Source organism: Amblyomma maculatum, unplaced genomic scaffold, assembly GCF_055883805.1.
Source record: "Amblyomma maculatum isolate TAMU_Amacu unplaced genomic scaffold, ASM5588380v1 scaffold_19, whole genome shotgun sequence".
Lineage (NCBI taxonomy): Eukaryota > Metazoa > Arthropoda > Arachnida > Ixodida > Ixodidae > Amblyomma > Amblyomma maculatum.
Genome location: NW_028146744.1, coordinates 2,160,961 through 2,178,453, shown reverse-complemented (window position 1 = coordinate 2,178,453; position 17,493 = coordinate 2,160,961). Strand labels below are relative to the sequence as shown.

Here is a 17,493-nt window from a genome sequence, read left to right as displayed (position 1 = left end):
ACAGTCTATACATAGCCTATCTATGCACCATATATATATATATATATATATATATATATATATATATATATATATATATATATATATATATATATATATATATATAAGCAGATCAATTAAGGGGAAATGAGGGTACTCGTTATAATACATGAAGCAAAGAAGCCAACAGTCGGCGAGGCCAAGGAAAGCGTTGGGGATGGTACTTTATGTTTCTTTTTTTTTTTTTTCTTTTTTACTTCGATAAGCTCAGAAATTAGAAATGTAATCTGTTTAGGGGAAAGATAATTAAACACAAAGTAGAAGAAAAAACAACGTGCCGATGGTGGGATCCGAACCCACGACCTCCGAATATCGCGTCCGGTGCTCTTCCAACTGAGCTACATCGGCCGCTGTCCCCCCTGCTAGTGAACACTCTCAAGGTTCGTATACAGACAACATAAATACCCAAGCAAGTAGCAGGGGGGACAGCGGCCGATGTAGCTCAGTTGGAAGAGCACCGGACGCGATATTCGGAGGTCGTGGGTTCGGATCCCACCATCGGCACGTTGTTTTTTCTTCTACTTTGTGTTTAATTATCTTTCCCCTAAACAGATTACATTACTAATTTCTGAGCTTATCGAAGTAAAAAAGAAAAAAAAAGAAACATAAAGTACCATCCCCAACGCTTTCCTTGGCCTCGCCGACTGTTGGCTTCTTTGCTTCATATATATATATATATATATATATATATATATATATATATATATATATATATATATATTGTCACGTACAACAGGGCTAGACGTGACTTAGACGACGGGACGGAGCTGAACCAGCAGGCAAAGTTCCGCGCACAGCACGCGAGACAACTTCGGCGTCCTTTTCTTCCAGGTGCCACCTGAGAACATCAGGGACACCAGGTGGCATTACTCCCCCTCCTAAAAAAAAAAACGAAAGCACAGACAGGGCGCGAGCGATGGGCGATGCAAGTCAGTACAGAAAACAAATATAAAACGGAGGCGGTGCCCTACACAACTAAACTAGTGCATAGTACACTGCACATTACTGCGTGAAATACGGTTTCATGCGGACAACGTGCACCACCTCGAAGCGTGGTTGCCGACGCGAGGTCTGCACAGTACCCGCTCTAAGGACTTCGTATGTCACTTCTGTGACACGGCGCAGAACCTTGTAAGGTCCAAAGTATCGCGACATCAGTTTTTCAGACAAGCCGGGCCGGCGCACCGGTGTCCACACCCAAACTTGCTCTCCTGGTTGGTATGCGACGTGTAGATGACGGAGGTTGTAGCGACGCGTATCCTTTCTCTGCTGTTGCTGAATGTGGATGCGGGCAAGTTGACGTGCTTCCTCAGCGCGCTGAGCAAACTGCTCAGCGTCTGGGATGAGCGGATTATCCGTGCAGCACGGAAGCATGGCATCTAACATCGTCTGAACGTCGCGTCCATAGAACAGGCGAAATGGCGTAAAACGCGTAGTCTCTTGGATGGCAGTGTTGTAGGCATATGTAACGTACGGGAGAATCTCGTCCCAGGTCTTGTGCTGCGAGTCTATGTACATTGCAATCATGTCGGCGATCGTTTTATTGAGTCTCTCCGTGAGGCCATTCGTCTGTGGGTGATAAGCAGTGGTTTTGCGATGGCTCGTGTGACTCAGCTCAAATACGTCGTGCATAAGTTGTGCCGTAAACGCTGTGCCTCGATCGGTGATTACTTGGGACGGTGCGCCATGGCGCAACACGATCTGCTGCATAAAAAACTGGGCGGTCTCAGATGACGTGCCACGCTTCACCGCCTTGGTTTCAGCATACCGTGTGAGATAGTCGGTCGCGACTATAATCCATTTGTTACCGACCGATGTCAGCGGAAATGGGCCCAGTAGGTCGATGCCGATTTGATCAAACGGTGTTCGGGGAGGCGCAATAGGTTGGAGCAAACCTATTGCGCAAACCTATATATATATATATATATATATATATATATATATATATATATATATATATATATATATATATATATAAACCGTTTTATTATGGGCGCTGCTATTTTGCGTAGCTGGCGCCGTCTAGCAGCCAAGTTAAGAACAATTAACAGCCATGCTGGTACGTGAGGTCGGACCCGCGGAACAGGAGACAACTAGCGCACATCGGCATTTTGGAGCTTTCGCATGCAAATGTTTGCTTTCTGCAAGTACCTGACTGAAACAAAAGCTTTTCAGCAGCAGTTAAAGCCATTACTGAAATGTATGCGCCTGATCGGGTCGGCCAAGGACTACAAGCCTGATTAACAATTCGTGTCCAACTTTTATGCGGCTCAGACAGAAAGGCGGTGGCGCAAGCAAGACAGGGCAGCTTTCTATCTACTTTTTATCCTTAAATGTTACGGGCTACCATAACATTTTTACGGTAGAATGTCACGGTCTACCGTAAACTCTACCGGGCTACCGTAATGCCATACAAAAATGGTCTATGTTCTTCAATGTAAACGTTTACGGTCAGCTATGTCTATCTATGGACTTTTATAGCCGGCTATAAAGTGCCATTGAAATATTTATAGGCAGCTATCGAAAAATCTATACCACTTTGTCTATAGCTTCTGGACCATACAAAATCTCTTTAGCTAACTATAGAAAACCATATGTCCATGAAGCTATAGACATTTACTCATAGAGTTATCTTTAGCTGTCTATAGAAATTTGAATGGCTCTAAAGCTCCAGACTGCAAGCCATAGAATCAGTTTTAGCAAGCTATAGAAAAGTTTATGCTCCTGGAGATATAGATTGTCATTCAGTTATGTTTAGCTGTCTATAGAAATTTGAACCCCTCTAAAGCTACAGACTGCAAGTCATAGAATAAGTTTTAGCAAGCTATAGAAAAGTTTACGCTTCTGAAGCTATAGAATATTAGTAATACCGAAATCTTTAGGTGGCTATAGAAATTTGAATGCCTCTAAAGCTACAGACTACAAGTCATATAAGCTGCTTTAGCTGGTTATAGAAAAGTGTATGTTCCTGAAGCTATAGACTACTAGTCATACAGTTACCTTTAGCAGTCTATAGAAATGTGAATGTCTCTAAAGCTACAGACTACAAGCCATATACGCTGCTTAGCTGGCTATGGAACAGTGTATGCTCCTAAAGCTATATACTATTTGCATACAGTTATCTTTAGCTATCTATAGAAATTTAAATGGCTCTAAAGCTACAGACTGAAAGCCATATAAGCTGCTTTAGCTGACTATAGAAAAGTGTATGCTCCTGAAGCTATAGACTAGTAGTCATACAGTTATCTTAAGCTGTCTATAGAAATGTTAATGCCTCCAAAGCTACAGACTGCGTCATATAGGCTGCTTTAACTGGCTATAGAAAAGTGCATGCTCTCGAAGCTATATACCTGCAGCCATACAGTTATCTTTAGCCGTCTATAGAAATGTCAATGCTTCTAAAGCTACAGACTGCAAGTCATATACCCTGTTTTAGCTGGCTATAGAATATTGTATATACCAAAAGCTATAGACCAGTAGGCGTGCGCCCTTATTTGAAAGTACCTATATCGTCGGTTCGAATCCCTCGTGCGACTTGTACTCTAGCTTGATTAAGAGTTGTGTGCTGTATGCAACGAGAAACCGTATGTCATCAACTACAACGCTGTACGACAAAAGGATTACGTCACAATCTTGGTAAAACTGGTGGGAGCACTGTCGCCACATGGAAGTACGCCTGCAGTGAGTAACTCCGACCCATGATGATTTTGGTCGTGGGGGCTTTTGGCCAATTTTCAGTTATTTATTCATCGAATTGAAAATAAAACCGAAGATATAGAACATGACACACATGCACGTACACACTTGCGCATACATAAGCACACGCATGCACAGACATACACGCGCGCGCGCACGCGAATTTTCTATAGCTGACCATAGAAGATGCTAAAGACTGCAAATACTTAAAGTAAGATACCAGAATGAGTCCATAGGTTATAGACTTCTATAGCAGGCTATAGCTTTTTGGGCCAAATATCTATAGCCGACGACACACAGTATTTTCTATAGCTGGCCATCAACGTTTGTATGCGACCATAGAAAATGCTAAAGACTGCAGTACATAGGGAGCCATAAGTCTATAGAATAGGTTGAAGACGTCTATAGAATAGATTATAGAAAAACCTAAACACTACCATAGGAACGGCTATAGCTTTTTGGGCCAAATATCTGTAGCGGACCATACAAATAATTTTCTATAGCTGACCATAAAAGTTTATACCTGACCATAAAAAATGCTGAAGACTGCAGTAAATAGGGAGCCATAAGTCCATAGAACAGGTTAGAGACTTCTATAGAACAGATTATAGAAAAACCTAAAGACAGCCATAGAAGCGGCTATAGATATTTAGGCCAAATTTCTATAGCCGACCATACAAAGGATTTTCTATACTCACCTTAGGACATTTTTGTATGGGATAGTTTGCGCAATGAAAGCAAGCGAATGTAGCTGATTCAGGTAATTTTTAGGTGTAATGCTGCTAATAGTGCAACATTTGTTGGAGGGGAATGAAAGAAATGGGCGAAAAAAAGAAAGAACAGTGGTCGGGTATGTAAACAACCATAGCCAACGTAAAAACACTGTAAAGATAGCGCATCGTTTGCATAAGTTGAACAGCTTAGACACGTTTAGGCTATTCAAAACGCTTTGTGGGCAAAAGACTGTGTAGCGCCGGCGCTTTTTTACGTAGAATGCCGCCCACGCTGCTATCGCCGCGTCCCCACATACCAGAGAGGAGGACTGGCACTGCGCGCTCTGGTTCGAAGCTATTTTGCTCCTCGGCGCAAAAACGGTCTATATCATATATATTGGTTTGGTTGGTCTGGTTTGTGGGGTTTAACATCCCAAAGCAACTCAGGCTATGAGAGACGTAGTGGAGGACTCCGGAAATTTCGACCACCTGAGGTTCTTTAACGTGCACTCACATCGCACAGCACTCGGGCGCCTTGCTTTTCGCCTCCATCGAAAAGCAGCCGCCGAGGCCGGGATTCCATCCCGCATCCTTGGGAACAGTAGTCGAATGCCGTAACCACTGCGCCATCACGGCGGGTATATATATATATATATATATATATATATATATATATATATATATATATATATATATATATATATATATAAAAACTTGGAGTAGGTGACACACGGTGAAAAAACAACACTTTAATCCGACGTTTCGGCCGGGGTCCGGCCTTTGTCAAGCAATGTAGAAAGAAGCTGTCGGTTCCCATTTCTTATATACATTCACAATCGAAGAACACGTGACCAGCCACTGTCAACAAATAAACACCAAAATATCAAAGATTTCACACGCGTGATGTAATGGCGGTGCAAGGTATATAGACCGAATGACACGTGTTGCGCTTAGGTCATGCATCTTAATATGTTGCACAAAGAAAAGAAGATATATCACTAAAGATATTGTCACTATAAGGGCACAAAACAAAATATCGCGAGGTTATAATGGGTGGAGTACATGTCACATTTAATCCTGCAATATTCAGGAGGGGGAGGGGGGGGATTGATCAACTGAAATATCATTCTCATTGGTAGGCGACAGTGGCAGATAACGCGTCAGTAGAATTTAACAGTGAAATATAACTGTGATTTAGCGCGGTACACACACAAAAAAAAAGTAAACAGTCACTCAAATCGCGGCATGGTGACAAAACTCGATTTTCTGCTCAATGCTATGGGGACAAAAAGAAGCACTTAAAGTTAACTGCTCGTAACAGTGTTGATAACAAAAGGAATCGTGGGCAAGGTTATTGGATAAGTTGTAATGATCAGTGCATGTTACGGCGGGAAGCAATATGATCGTGAGAAACTGGCAAACATGAAAACGATGAGTGCAGGTAAAGCATAACATACTGTGAGGGGCTTTGGGCTGTGACCGTAAATGCGCAAGCGAAGAGGCAAACAGTGCAAAATGGAGCCAATGTCGATTAAACATAATATCTTTTAAGAAGCTGCCAATGGTGCTACCATTTAGTTAAAATGCTACGACGAGAGACAAGTTAGCTTGCCAATATTTTCATTCAGACCACAAGAAACCGTGTTAAACTTATATATTAAAAATGATTCGCGAACATCGCGTTCATGCTGGGTTCTGAAACCTGATTCCAGTAAAGTTACTTGCATTTTTTCAAAGGGGTGCTTGGTAATGTTTACATGCTTAGAGATAGGAAGGTTAGGCAGTGTATTACAATGAGCTTTATGATTAATAAATCGGTATCTGAATGGTGTTTCGGTTTGGCCAATGTACTGAATTTTGCAGATAGAACATTCAAGCATGTAAATCACGTTGTCCGTATCACATGAGAAGTTGCCTCAAATCTTTACATTAAAGTTCGATGCAGTGCTGAAAGCTTTCACTGATGTAATCATTTGTGCATAAACTTTGCAGCGTGACTTGTTGCAAGGATGGCAGCCGATTGGTGCAGTGGGGCTAGTTTTAGACGAAGTTAAAATATCACTGAGGTTCTTGTTACGGCGATAGACAACACGGGGGGCTTGCTGATAAATTTCTTTTAGACGATCAGTTTGCATGAGAATACTATGATGTTTCTTTAATATGCCTGCAACGTTGGGGACCGAAGCTGAATGCGTTAGCACGAGATTGATTCGTGATTGGCCGGATGGTTCCTTTTCCGCTTTGAGGAGTGCTTTGCGATCAAGAAGGCTTGCTCGTTCCACTGCATCATTTATTAGGCGCTATGGATATTTGCGTTCCATTAGGGCGTTACGAAGGTTGGCACAGTGAAATTCAAAGTCGCGATCGTCTGAACATATCCGTTTAAAACGGACGGCTTGTCCATATGGGATGCTAGTCTTCCAGTATTTAAGATGGCTGCTGTCGAAGTGCAGGTACTGAGGTCTGTCACTGGGTTTCCGGTATAGATCAGTGATAAGTTTGCCATTCTTTATTGACACTGTCACGTCTAGAAAAGCAATAGTGGTTCGAGAATAAGAATGAGAAAAGTTTATGGCCTTGCGCTTTTACGGTCACAGCCCAAAGCCCCTCACAGTATGTCATGCTTTACCTGCACTCATCGTTTTCATGTTTTCCAGTTTCTCACGATCATATTGCTTCCCGCCGTAACATGCACTGATCATTACAACTTATCCAATAACCTTGCCCACGATTCCTTTTGTTATCAACACTGTTACGAACAGTTAACTTTAACTGTTTCTTTTTGTCCCCATAGCATTGAGCAGAAAATCGAGTTTTGTCACCATGCCGCGATTTCAGTGACTGTTTACTTTTTTGTGTGTGTGTACCGCGCTAAATCACAGTTATATTTCACTGTTAAATTCTACTGACGTGTTATCTGCTACTGCCGCCTACCAATGAGAATGATATTTCAGTTGATCAATCCCCCCCCTCCCCCTCCTGAATATTGCAGGATTAAATGTGACATGTACTCCACCCATTATAACTTCGCGATATTTTGTTTTGTGCCCTGATAGTGACAACAATATCTTTAGTGATATATCTTCTTTTCTTTGTGCAACATATTAAGATGCATGATCTAAGCGCAACGCGTGTCATTCGGTCTATGTACCTTGCACCGCCATTACATCACGCGTGTGAAATCTTGTTTTTGATATTTTCGTGTTTATTTGTTGACAGTGGCTGGTCGCGTGTTCTTCGATTGTGCATGTATATAAGAAATGGGAACCGACAGCTTCTTTCTACATTCCTTGACAAAGGCCGGACCCCGGCCGAAACGTCGGATTAAAGTGTTGTTTTTTCACCGTGTGTCACCTACTCCAAGTTTATGACCTACCGGACCCATTCGAGCTTCAACCCCCTCCCTATATACATATATATATATATATATGTATATATAGCATTTTTGGTGCCACTGCGATCCAGATTCAGCTCCTAAACAAGGCCGCCCGAGTGCGGCCAACTCGTAGATTTACTATCAGCAACAGAGGAAACGCGAACAGCAAGACTAGAAGGTCTGAGGAGCGCGAACCTATGTAATATAAAACAAGTTGTTGGGCGTGCTGATGACGGTCTTGAACTATAGAGGTTATTTTGACTTCAGTGCTAAAACACATTCCTATATTTAAACGTGCTTGCTCTCCAAGAGCTAACAGGGTTGTGCTTTTTCGTTTTCTTCAGTGCTGAAGAGGTATTTTTAGACAAAGATAGTCAAGCAAAGTTTAAACGTGAGCTTCTCCAAGTGTCTTCGCTTGTGTGCATTGCTTTGATTTCACCGCACAGGTAGATAGCAGAGCTTCCGTTTTTTTCTGACAAGTGAGCTCATTGAATAGCTTAGACCAGTAAATTAATTCTTTGAATTAGGAGCATTGTTCCTCTCTGTCGCAGCGGTGACCAAGGCCAAAGTGTGGGTGCTGGACCGACGCGTCTTCCAGGCGATCATGATGAAAACCGGCCTCCAGAGGCAAGAGGAGAACATCCAGTTCCTCAGAAGGTCTCCAACACCTCTCCTGTCCTCTCTTTTGATCTTCCTAAGTTCTTCTTGAGCTTGTCAAGGCGGTATATGTGCACACCATGGCGACTCTTTTCTCATTCGGTCTTTGGTGCTGTGATCGAAGAAAATTTCTCAGTCTGTGCGTCCTCTTCAGCTCGCGTTGTATCGTCTATTTTGGCAGGTCCTAATGTCAATGTTTAAGAGGGTAAGCGTCCTATGTAATAAAGTGGAAACAAAATCCGTCAATGGGAGAGAAATAAAAAAATATCCATCGCTGTTTCCATTCGCGCTCTTCTGACAAGCCACCACAAGCCTTCAGCCGTGGAAGTTTCCCTCTTTCCAATGGACTCAGGGCGCGTGGCGTGCGCGCCCAGCCAACAGGCAGCGCAATCCCTTTTCTCGAGAGAAAAGTGCGGCGTCCCAACATCTGGCGCCGTGCTGGTTGCGGCGGCCCCTTGTTCTCAACAGCGAGGTTTCTTGCTAGAGGTGTTTTCTTGAGCATGCGATCGCTGTTTCCCCTACGAAGGCTATATATACACAAGGCTGTGTGGCTCGCGATGCAGAGTAGAGTCAGGGCTTTTTTCCCCCGGCTTTTACTAAAGGTGCAGTGAGAGGCGTTCACAGCTCACTAGTTTTCCACTGACGAATTAACTAACACGCAAGCACAAAGGATGAGGCAGAAATCCCTTCAGCGTGGTCAACGTGTTATGTCTGCTGAGAATGCTTTACTTAGTTAAAGTTGTGCCCCAAGGAACCAACTTTTTTTCTTGTCCTTTACTGCCATCTGCGGAGTCCTCGAATTTGCCCCGATAAAAAGCAAGGGCTCTAAATATCGGACAAATAGGCGGCGTTCTAAATAACGTCTAGACTTCTGAAATGAAAACACAGTACTCGAGTTTGTTTTTATAGATCGAACGTACAGCTACCGCGGAAAACGATTAGCATAAATTAATAATGACCGGCGTAAAATGGCCTGCACATGCAGCGCAGTGGTTGACGAAAAGAATAACGCGAATGGCATGCCATCTCCAATTCTGAGTCTCAAGGATCGTCCTGCAAAAGCCAGTGCTGCCAAATATTACCATACATTTTTCATTTTTTCCGCCGTGCTGTGCGTTGGTCACTCGTGCTAATATTTTCCCGCTGTAGCTGTACATGCCGTTATGTAGCGAGAAATACGTGGCTACTGCTATCTATATTCAGGGGTCGGCATATGGCGCTTGCTAACCACCACCCTTGACCACGTCACCTAATGAAGAAGGACGAAGAGAATAATTCGGGGAAGAGCTTTGTTCCTAAAACAACTTTCACGCATGAACTTTTCATTTAACACCCACATATTTCGTACCCTTATAGGAAGCCACATGAAAGTAGCAACGTTCCAAGTATTAGTTTTTCCTCTATCGTCCCCGCTGAATCAATCGGCACAAAAAACATGTTGGTGACCATTGTTTTATAAGAAAATGAAAGCTTAATTGGAGGCTAAGATGCTGATCACGTGTACGCTGAACAAAAACTTTTAACGCTCTATCACCGGCGAGTTCTTTACATTCCTTCAAAAGTGTCCAAGGGAAGATGAAACCAAGAATTTCAAGTAATGTTTACAGGAGTAAGGGTCTCTTTTTTTTTTACTGTCTTTGCATGCGTGGAGCGCCTAAGGAAAATGTTTAGAGGCTTCCATCAAATATATATGCTTCAATCCTGGAGTTTACTGCTCATGGAAGGAAAAAGCTCTAATCCTGACTAAATATTTAAGCTTTATTTGAAGGATTTCTCGTCGAAAACGCGTGGTTCAGACAGTTTTTGTGGCGCTTTGCAATTTTCCCATTCACACCTGCGTATGTGGAGCGATGTTTGATATGTTAATTAGTGAATGGTGACTCTTTATGTAACTTTGTGGAACAAAATAATTGTAGTGCGTACATTACACGACTACTAAAACATTGATTTCAATTGGTTAGAACACTAAACCTCGGTCCTTCTTACCTGTATGTAGCGTCCATAAATTAAGAGGAAGGATTTGATTCTGCTGGGATCTTAGCAGTCATGGAGGCAATAAAGAATAGGGCACTGGAAAGCCATTCGCAAAAAATAAAGGAGTTACTCCTCCTTAAAGAACAGCAGAGGCTAGTTGCTGCTTGGTGAATAACCGCTCCTCTTTCTAATGTGTTTATCTGTGCCTATCATGTCACAATTAGTGTTTTCAATAGAATCACTGCACAGCTGCTGGACACGTCGCCAGACTGGGTGGGCATTGTATTTAGATATGGTTTCGCACAATTGCTCGTACGAACTTTGCTGGTTCAACTAGTGAAAGAAGCACTCGTTTACTCTTCTGAGTAAACTGCAGCACTACATACCCAATAGCTGAAATAATTCCGAAAAGCGGACCGACACTAGATTATATTTGACGGATTATTTGTTCTGCTGCTGCTCCCTTGATTGGACGGAATAGCTGTAGGTTCTGTAGCCTCGCAAACAACTTGTGCGATTAACTATAATGTTCTCCATTTCAACAGTGTTCTCCACAGTGTTCCTCATCTCTTATGAAGTAATAAACTAAGAAAATTCAATCAAGTCTTTATTTAATGCCACCAGATTCTTAGTGTCAATTGAGAACTTGAAGCCATTGACAAGACGATGTCACATAACTTTTAGAAACGACAGAAAACTCATTTTCTAAAGCGGCAGAATGTGAATAAATACGTCGATTTATCCACAAAAAGCCGAAACATAGCGCGCCAAATTCAAACTGCGCGCTCTTCCATCGTTCTTCAAATATAAACAAAAAAACAAAAAATACTATAACTGCGCAGTTGGCGATTTCTGCGATGTTCTGTGCTGCAGAGCGAAGTATTGTGTGGCAGAATACCTCCTGAAGTTCGAATCTGTCGCCGCAGTCAAGACAGATTTAGCGTGTCTACACTCAGCTTCAGTTTGAGAAAACCCGTAATATCATGATGCGTGTGATATGCCCACACAGTGACAACATTTTTCAATGCACCCATATCTCTACCTTCATTCTCATAGCAGCCTGCTTTTCAGGACGTATCTACTCAATTTCTTCTCGTCCCTTTTTGCAGCGTCCCTTTGCTGCAGACGCTTTCCAACGAGATCCTCGCCAAGATGTCGGACGTTCTTGAAGTGGTATGTCACACTGTCCCCTGTTTCGGTGTATTTGTCAAGAGCCGCTGCCTTGTGACATCGGTAGTGTCAGAGACATGGCTGCTGAGAATTGCAAAGGCACAAGACCGTAAGAAGGAGCTTGGAACTTGATGCACGAAGACTCCGTTTATTATTAGTATTTATGCACCCCCCCAGTGAACAGAATATCTTCAACTACGTTTACTCTCCAATGACGTTATTATTAGCTTTCTTACGCCAATCCCGACAAGCTTGTTTTCGATAGCCGTTATTGATTGTAATCTGGCGTTTAATTGACTATGCCGGCTCTGCTGACGAAGCAAGTCGCTATACTATCCCAATTTTAGTATTGCATAGTTCGTAATAAGTGACCGTTGGTTGTTGCACAAGGTCGACCGCTTGGAAGCGAGCACTCTACTCGAGAGCTTCATTTTAAACGCGATTAGGAACCTGACTGAAAAGGACTTTGTAACGGCTTTGGGCCGCACGTCACGCAGACTCACGGCTAGTTAAAGAATACTTTTGTATGATACAGTGAATTTATCGAACTTGTGGGTTCAGCACCTTCTACTGGCTGCCGCAGATTGAAACCTCAACATCACTAATACAGTTCTAGACATGTTGAGTCAGTCAAATACAACATGCATAAATATTGCATGTTTCAAATGCGGTAAAGAAATCATGAGTACACATAACATCTGCTGTTAAGGATATGACGCGATAGCATTTCACACTCACTAACCAAGTTTTTTCAGTTTTTAAATGTTTTGTTTCTCTCTTTAGTACTTGTTTTTATACAGTGACACTGATAATTAGCAAACATAGGCTTTCCTATAATAAAAGGTAGCGCAAAAGGACGAGCACGGAGGAAGCGACACAAACACGAACGCCCTTCCTCCGTCCTTTTGCGCTACCTTTTATTCTAAGAATGTATCACCAACTAGCCCAGCTACAAGATTTGTAGGCTTTTCATTTTGAGATATTTGTTACGTTTGGATGCATTTGTTGCTTTTTCTAATTACTTCAATTATATAATTGATCAATTAGGCACTCTAGGTTTTTTTAATTACATCAAGCATTGACTTTTCATTCTGAGCACTGTGACACCATTGAACACCCCTTTTTCCCAACTGTTTCCATTTTTCGTCTCTTTAATTAAACGAATAATCACTTTATTAGAATGATCTCATTATTTTGTCACCGCCTTTCAAACATCGAGTCTGTCACTAGAACCACAAATTACTACGCCACGATTTTTTTAGGCAGTCCCCAATTATTTCCGCCACGCGGTGGTGACTGCTGCCACTACTGCTACCACTACTACTACTACTACTACCACTAGTATAACTACTACTACTACTACGTCGGCCGCTTTTCGATTGAACGAGCTGTTAAGCTATCGCTTAAAATATAACGGTAACAGCCTAGAAGTTCCTTACTCGGTTCTCACGAGAAATTTCTGGAATCGAATCCACTCTACTCCGACAGTTTCTTTTTTTTCTTTTAGCATATCTTTGCAGAAGCTTTATTAGGACTAAGTCTGTCCTGCTAGCTATAGCGGTGCTGTCGCGTTAACAAGTGAAGCTTCATACGGAAGCATTAGTGTGGTCATTGTGGCCCAAATCCGAATAATCAATTGCAGTTGCACCGACAGAAGTGGTGCAGCTGAAGTCTGCCATCTTCGTGCGGGAGATTTCCCTCGCTAGCACAATTGGAGTCAATCATGCTACATATGTGCATGAACCACATTGATTTGGTGCCACCCATTTCGTCGCCCGAAAAGGTAATAGGAGCGCCGATAGTATCGCGGGGATTTTCAGCTTGTATTTTTTGGGAAGAAAATGAAGCTTATCAAGAACGAAAACCTCTAGCAAAAAGAAAAAGAAAACGAGACATGCGAATATAGCCGATTTTCCTCCTCGATAACGAGAGCGAAGGCTCACTGACACAAGTTCCACACGAGGCGATATGGAGTGCTTCCATCAGCTCTAGAAATCTTTGATGCCGATACAACACCTGTGTTGCGTCAAAGATAGGACGGCAATTGTTGCATTCACCCCCGAGAGTTTGTCGGTATTGTGTTCTTTTAGGCGAATGTTCAAACAGCGCCCGGTTTGTCCTATGTATGCCAGCCCAAAAAGAAAACCAATTTTATAAACCACAGCAGGTACACAGCATACAAACCTCTTTCACTTTACAACTTTACACGTTGCCAAACGATATGGCGTTGCAGTAGCTCTTCTCCGTTGAAATCAAGCAAACTTTGTCCGATTGTGGAAAGAAAGTCGAGAAATGTTGGCACAACTTCTCTTTCGTATAATGTGAAGCATAGAAAAAAGTGTGTATGCTGTGTAACTGGTGTGGCCTATAAAATTCATTTTTTTTTGTGTGAGCTGCCATACATATAGGATAAACAGGGCATTGTTTGAACATTCGCCTAAAAGTGCACAATAACGACAAATCCTCGGGGGTGAATGAACAACACCGCAAATGTAATAATTGCCGACCAATCTTTGACGCGGCACAGGTGTTGTATCGGCCTTCACAACAAAGATTTAGAGAGGTGAAGGAAGCATTCCATATCACGACGCATGGAAATTGTATTTTTTCCCGTTTCGTTAAGAGAAATGCAATTCGTCTTTACAGCTTACTGCCGCTAGCGCTCAGTTGTTAACCTACGTCCGCTGATTTTCCGCGCCGGCAGCCGTACTTAAATATATGCAAAATACAAAACACCCGTGTGCTCTGCGATGTCAGATTCAAAAAGTTGTCCAAAACGGCGTCCAGCGCAGATGATGGGGCCTCGCATAACATGCTGTGCCATAAAACAAGTCTGTGCTGCGACGCACCCTTTGCGCAGCTCATTGTACAAAATGAAAACATACCATGAGCTCTCTAACGGCCATGTTAAAAGCGGCTACAACTGAGAAAAAGCAGAAAAACGTGAGGGAAAAAATGTGCACTGTTTTGCATGTCATGTCTGAAAACAGTTCCATGTTGTTTGAGAGTGTCGCTTCTGTTAACTTGCAAAAAAAGAAACTTTGTGGACAAAGTATGTGCCGTGTTTTCTTTATGAAGGAATAACAACTGTCAGATTAAAAACAAATGAGGAACTTCTGCGGTTCATTTGTTTTCTTGCAAGGGATAAGTACCGTTCATCAGTGGCTGGTTATTTTTATTGCGCGATTGCTTGCAGAGTGACAGATATCCGTGTCTTCGTGAACCGTTCTACCTCAGAGCGTCTAAAAAGGGCTTCAGATAAGTTCCAGGAATTGTAAACCGGTTGACAGCGCTATTGTTGTAGGAGTTCATTAAGAAATATTGAAAAGATTATCTAAAACCTAAATGTTTTTTAAACGCTTTTACGACTCGAATTAGAATGCATCACAAAACCGCGCAAATAGACAAGGGACAGAGAAGAACGCGACAGGACAAAGCGCAGAACTTCAACTGGTTTATTGCCACTGTGCGTCACATTTTATACCTTCCAAGGTATACTGCGCACACACAAAACAAGGACGAGAAAGGTACACCAACAAGCGCAGACTCGCGACTGAAATTCATATGGAAGGAAACACATCTTATATGCCTTCAAGCGTCATATCTAATCCCATGAGCAGTTCAGAAATCTGCCTTCTTTTTCATAAAGTGTGATTAAACGGTCGTTTACACAATCATCCCCACGCTTACCAAAGAAAAACGCCTCGGCAAGTTCATGTGCGACCTGGTCTCTGCTTCTCTTTAAAATGTTTGTTTTCTTCAGCAAAGGTAGGCATGGCTTGTCGCTTGTAGCTTCCGGACAAGCGCTGCAGTGCAAGGCTAAATTCGACCCTGTCTTAGTCCTCATAGAAAGCTGTTTCCTTAAGCGGTCATTTAAACATCTGCCCGTCTGACCAATGTATGCCCTTCCACAGGTTAGGGGGGCCTCGTAAACAACGCCCGTCCGACAACCAACATATGCGTTGGCATGGCGCGTGTGTGTGCGCAGTATACCTTGAAGATATGTCTGACCGACTCGCCCAACAACGCACTCTTTCAAACACATTTTATACAATCATCGCAATCACAAAATAACCTAACAAACGGTCATCACGTCACACTGGTGCGAAGATGTGTATGGGACACCATACTATCTAGATAGGAAAACTCTACTTCTGATAAGTTAACAGAAGTTTTGCTGATACATGAGCCGGATTCCTTCTTAATACAATAGGCCTCGTACACTTGTGAGTTTTGTCGCGAACTTCTTGAGGATAATCGTCGTCGCAAAACCGAGGCGACAATGGTCCCTCCCGCCGATGCTGCTCCTGACGTTTGCCTATCGAGATAGTTCCGTACACACCAGTGGGACGTGATGATCGTTGTTTGTATTCTGATTGCGATGATATTTGACGCACCATGGTAATAAACCAGTTCGTCGTGTTCTTCTCTGTTCCTTGTCTTTCTTACGCGGTTTTATAATGCATTTTAATACTAGCCACCAACTAGCCCGTCTCTCACAATTATACTTACGACTCGCGTGTCAAATGAGAATTTCACCGTAGTGGCCCCGCACGATATTGTCAACGTATTTTCAATATTTGAGACACTTTCTAGAATAAATCGTCTAACATACTTCGAGCTTCGTGATAAGTTCTTTTTTTTTTTAACTAAATAAGGTGATTTTGCTTTGTTTGTATCGCTCAAATCAGGAACCTTGTTCAGTTCTCCCGCGCGAGTGAGAGCTATTCGTTTGTAGCGCTAAGCCTGTTAATGGTCTGTGGGGTCGGATGAGATATTTGTTCGCGTAAAACTTTATTGAAGGATTGCATAAATATATAACGCACCACCGAAAAATAACAGGGGACTGGATTTCACCACGATTTGTTCACGCTTGGCCTGTATAGAACCAGATCCAGATTTCCTAGGAAACTTTCACGGCACTGCGCGGGCAGTGCGACAAATAATTTCTATGAATTTGTACTAACAAAGTAAGCTTATTTAACTATTTTTTTATGAAATACAAATCGCATGGTTTTTAACTCTTTCTCATAATTATAAATCTCACTGCTATTATCCCGTGCTACATCAGCGCGACAGACAACAGAACGCTGAATGCTGGGAAAATTTGTGCAAACGCGAGGTGTAAGTGCCTCTAGCTCCAACGAGGGTTGGCAGTTTCCTTTTGCTGGCGGTTTAAGCTTTTTAAATATCATGATAGCCTATTGCTCTTGTCACTGCCTAATATGTGGTATACAACTGCACTACAGTGAGAGGGATTTTCTGCGCAGGATTTCTACCCTCCTGGTGTCTACATCATCCGACAGGGAACGTCAGGGGATACTTTCTTCATAATCAGCCACGGAAATGTAAGTTTTCAATTTCGAATATCAGGCGGCCATTTATTGCGGTATCTAACTTCTGCTTCAGCGTTTTTTCTGAGTATATTTAGGCATTTCAATGAAACTGTGAAGCCACTGACTAAGTAGCAATTCAGCATATTTGTTAAACTTGTGTCATTGTGAAAGACAGTTAATGTACGAGAAAAATCAAAGCAAGTCAGAAATGAGTGTATTCTGCTACAAGCCCGCAGTTATCAGGTATAGTTGCTGGCCGGAATATCCAGGACGTCTCAACAGAAAATCAGAGGATAAATACTGTCTTCCTAAATGAGGCAAACATTTACATATCCAAGCCATATTGTTGCCGATGCCTTGAACCTTTTACAGGTGGTATAGTACTTTCCGCAAACGCCATTCCAGCACATCGGAATACAACATTTGCTAGCCCCGCAATATGCCATCACTAGAAACGTAAACGACGTGCAGCTTTCGTCTATTGGTGCCACAAAACATCCCTTTTAGGCTAGATAAAGCCAGAAAATTGTGA

The 17,493-nt window shown here is 42.4% G+C and overlaps 1 protein-coding gene across 1 annotated transcript in view; it reads left to right on the top strand.

The window, feature by feature from the left end:
• LOC146171570 (cGMP-dependent protein kinase, isozyme 1-like) overlaps positions 1-17,493 on the top strand; it is a 317,967-nt gene that overhangs the window by 94,315 nt on the left and 206,159 nt on the right. Inside the window, exons 4-6 of the mRNA XM_084586427.1 lie at positions 8,376-8,481; positions 11,565-11,628; positions 16,896-16,973. Of these exons, the coding sequence (XP_084442553.1) occupies positions 8,376-8,481; positions 11,565-11,628; positions 16,896-16,973 (248 nt within the window). The remainder of the gene's footprint in view (positions 1-8,375; positions 8,482-11,564; positions 11,629-16,895; positions 16,974-17,493) is intronic.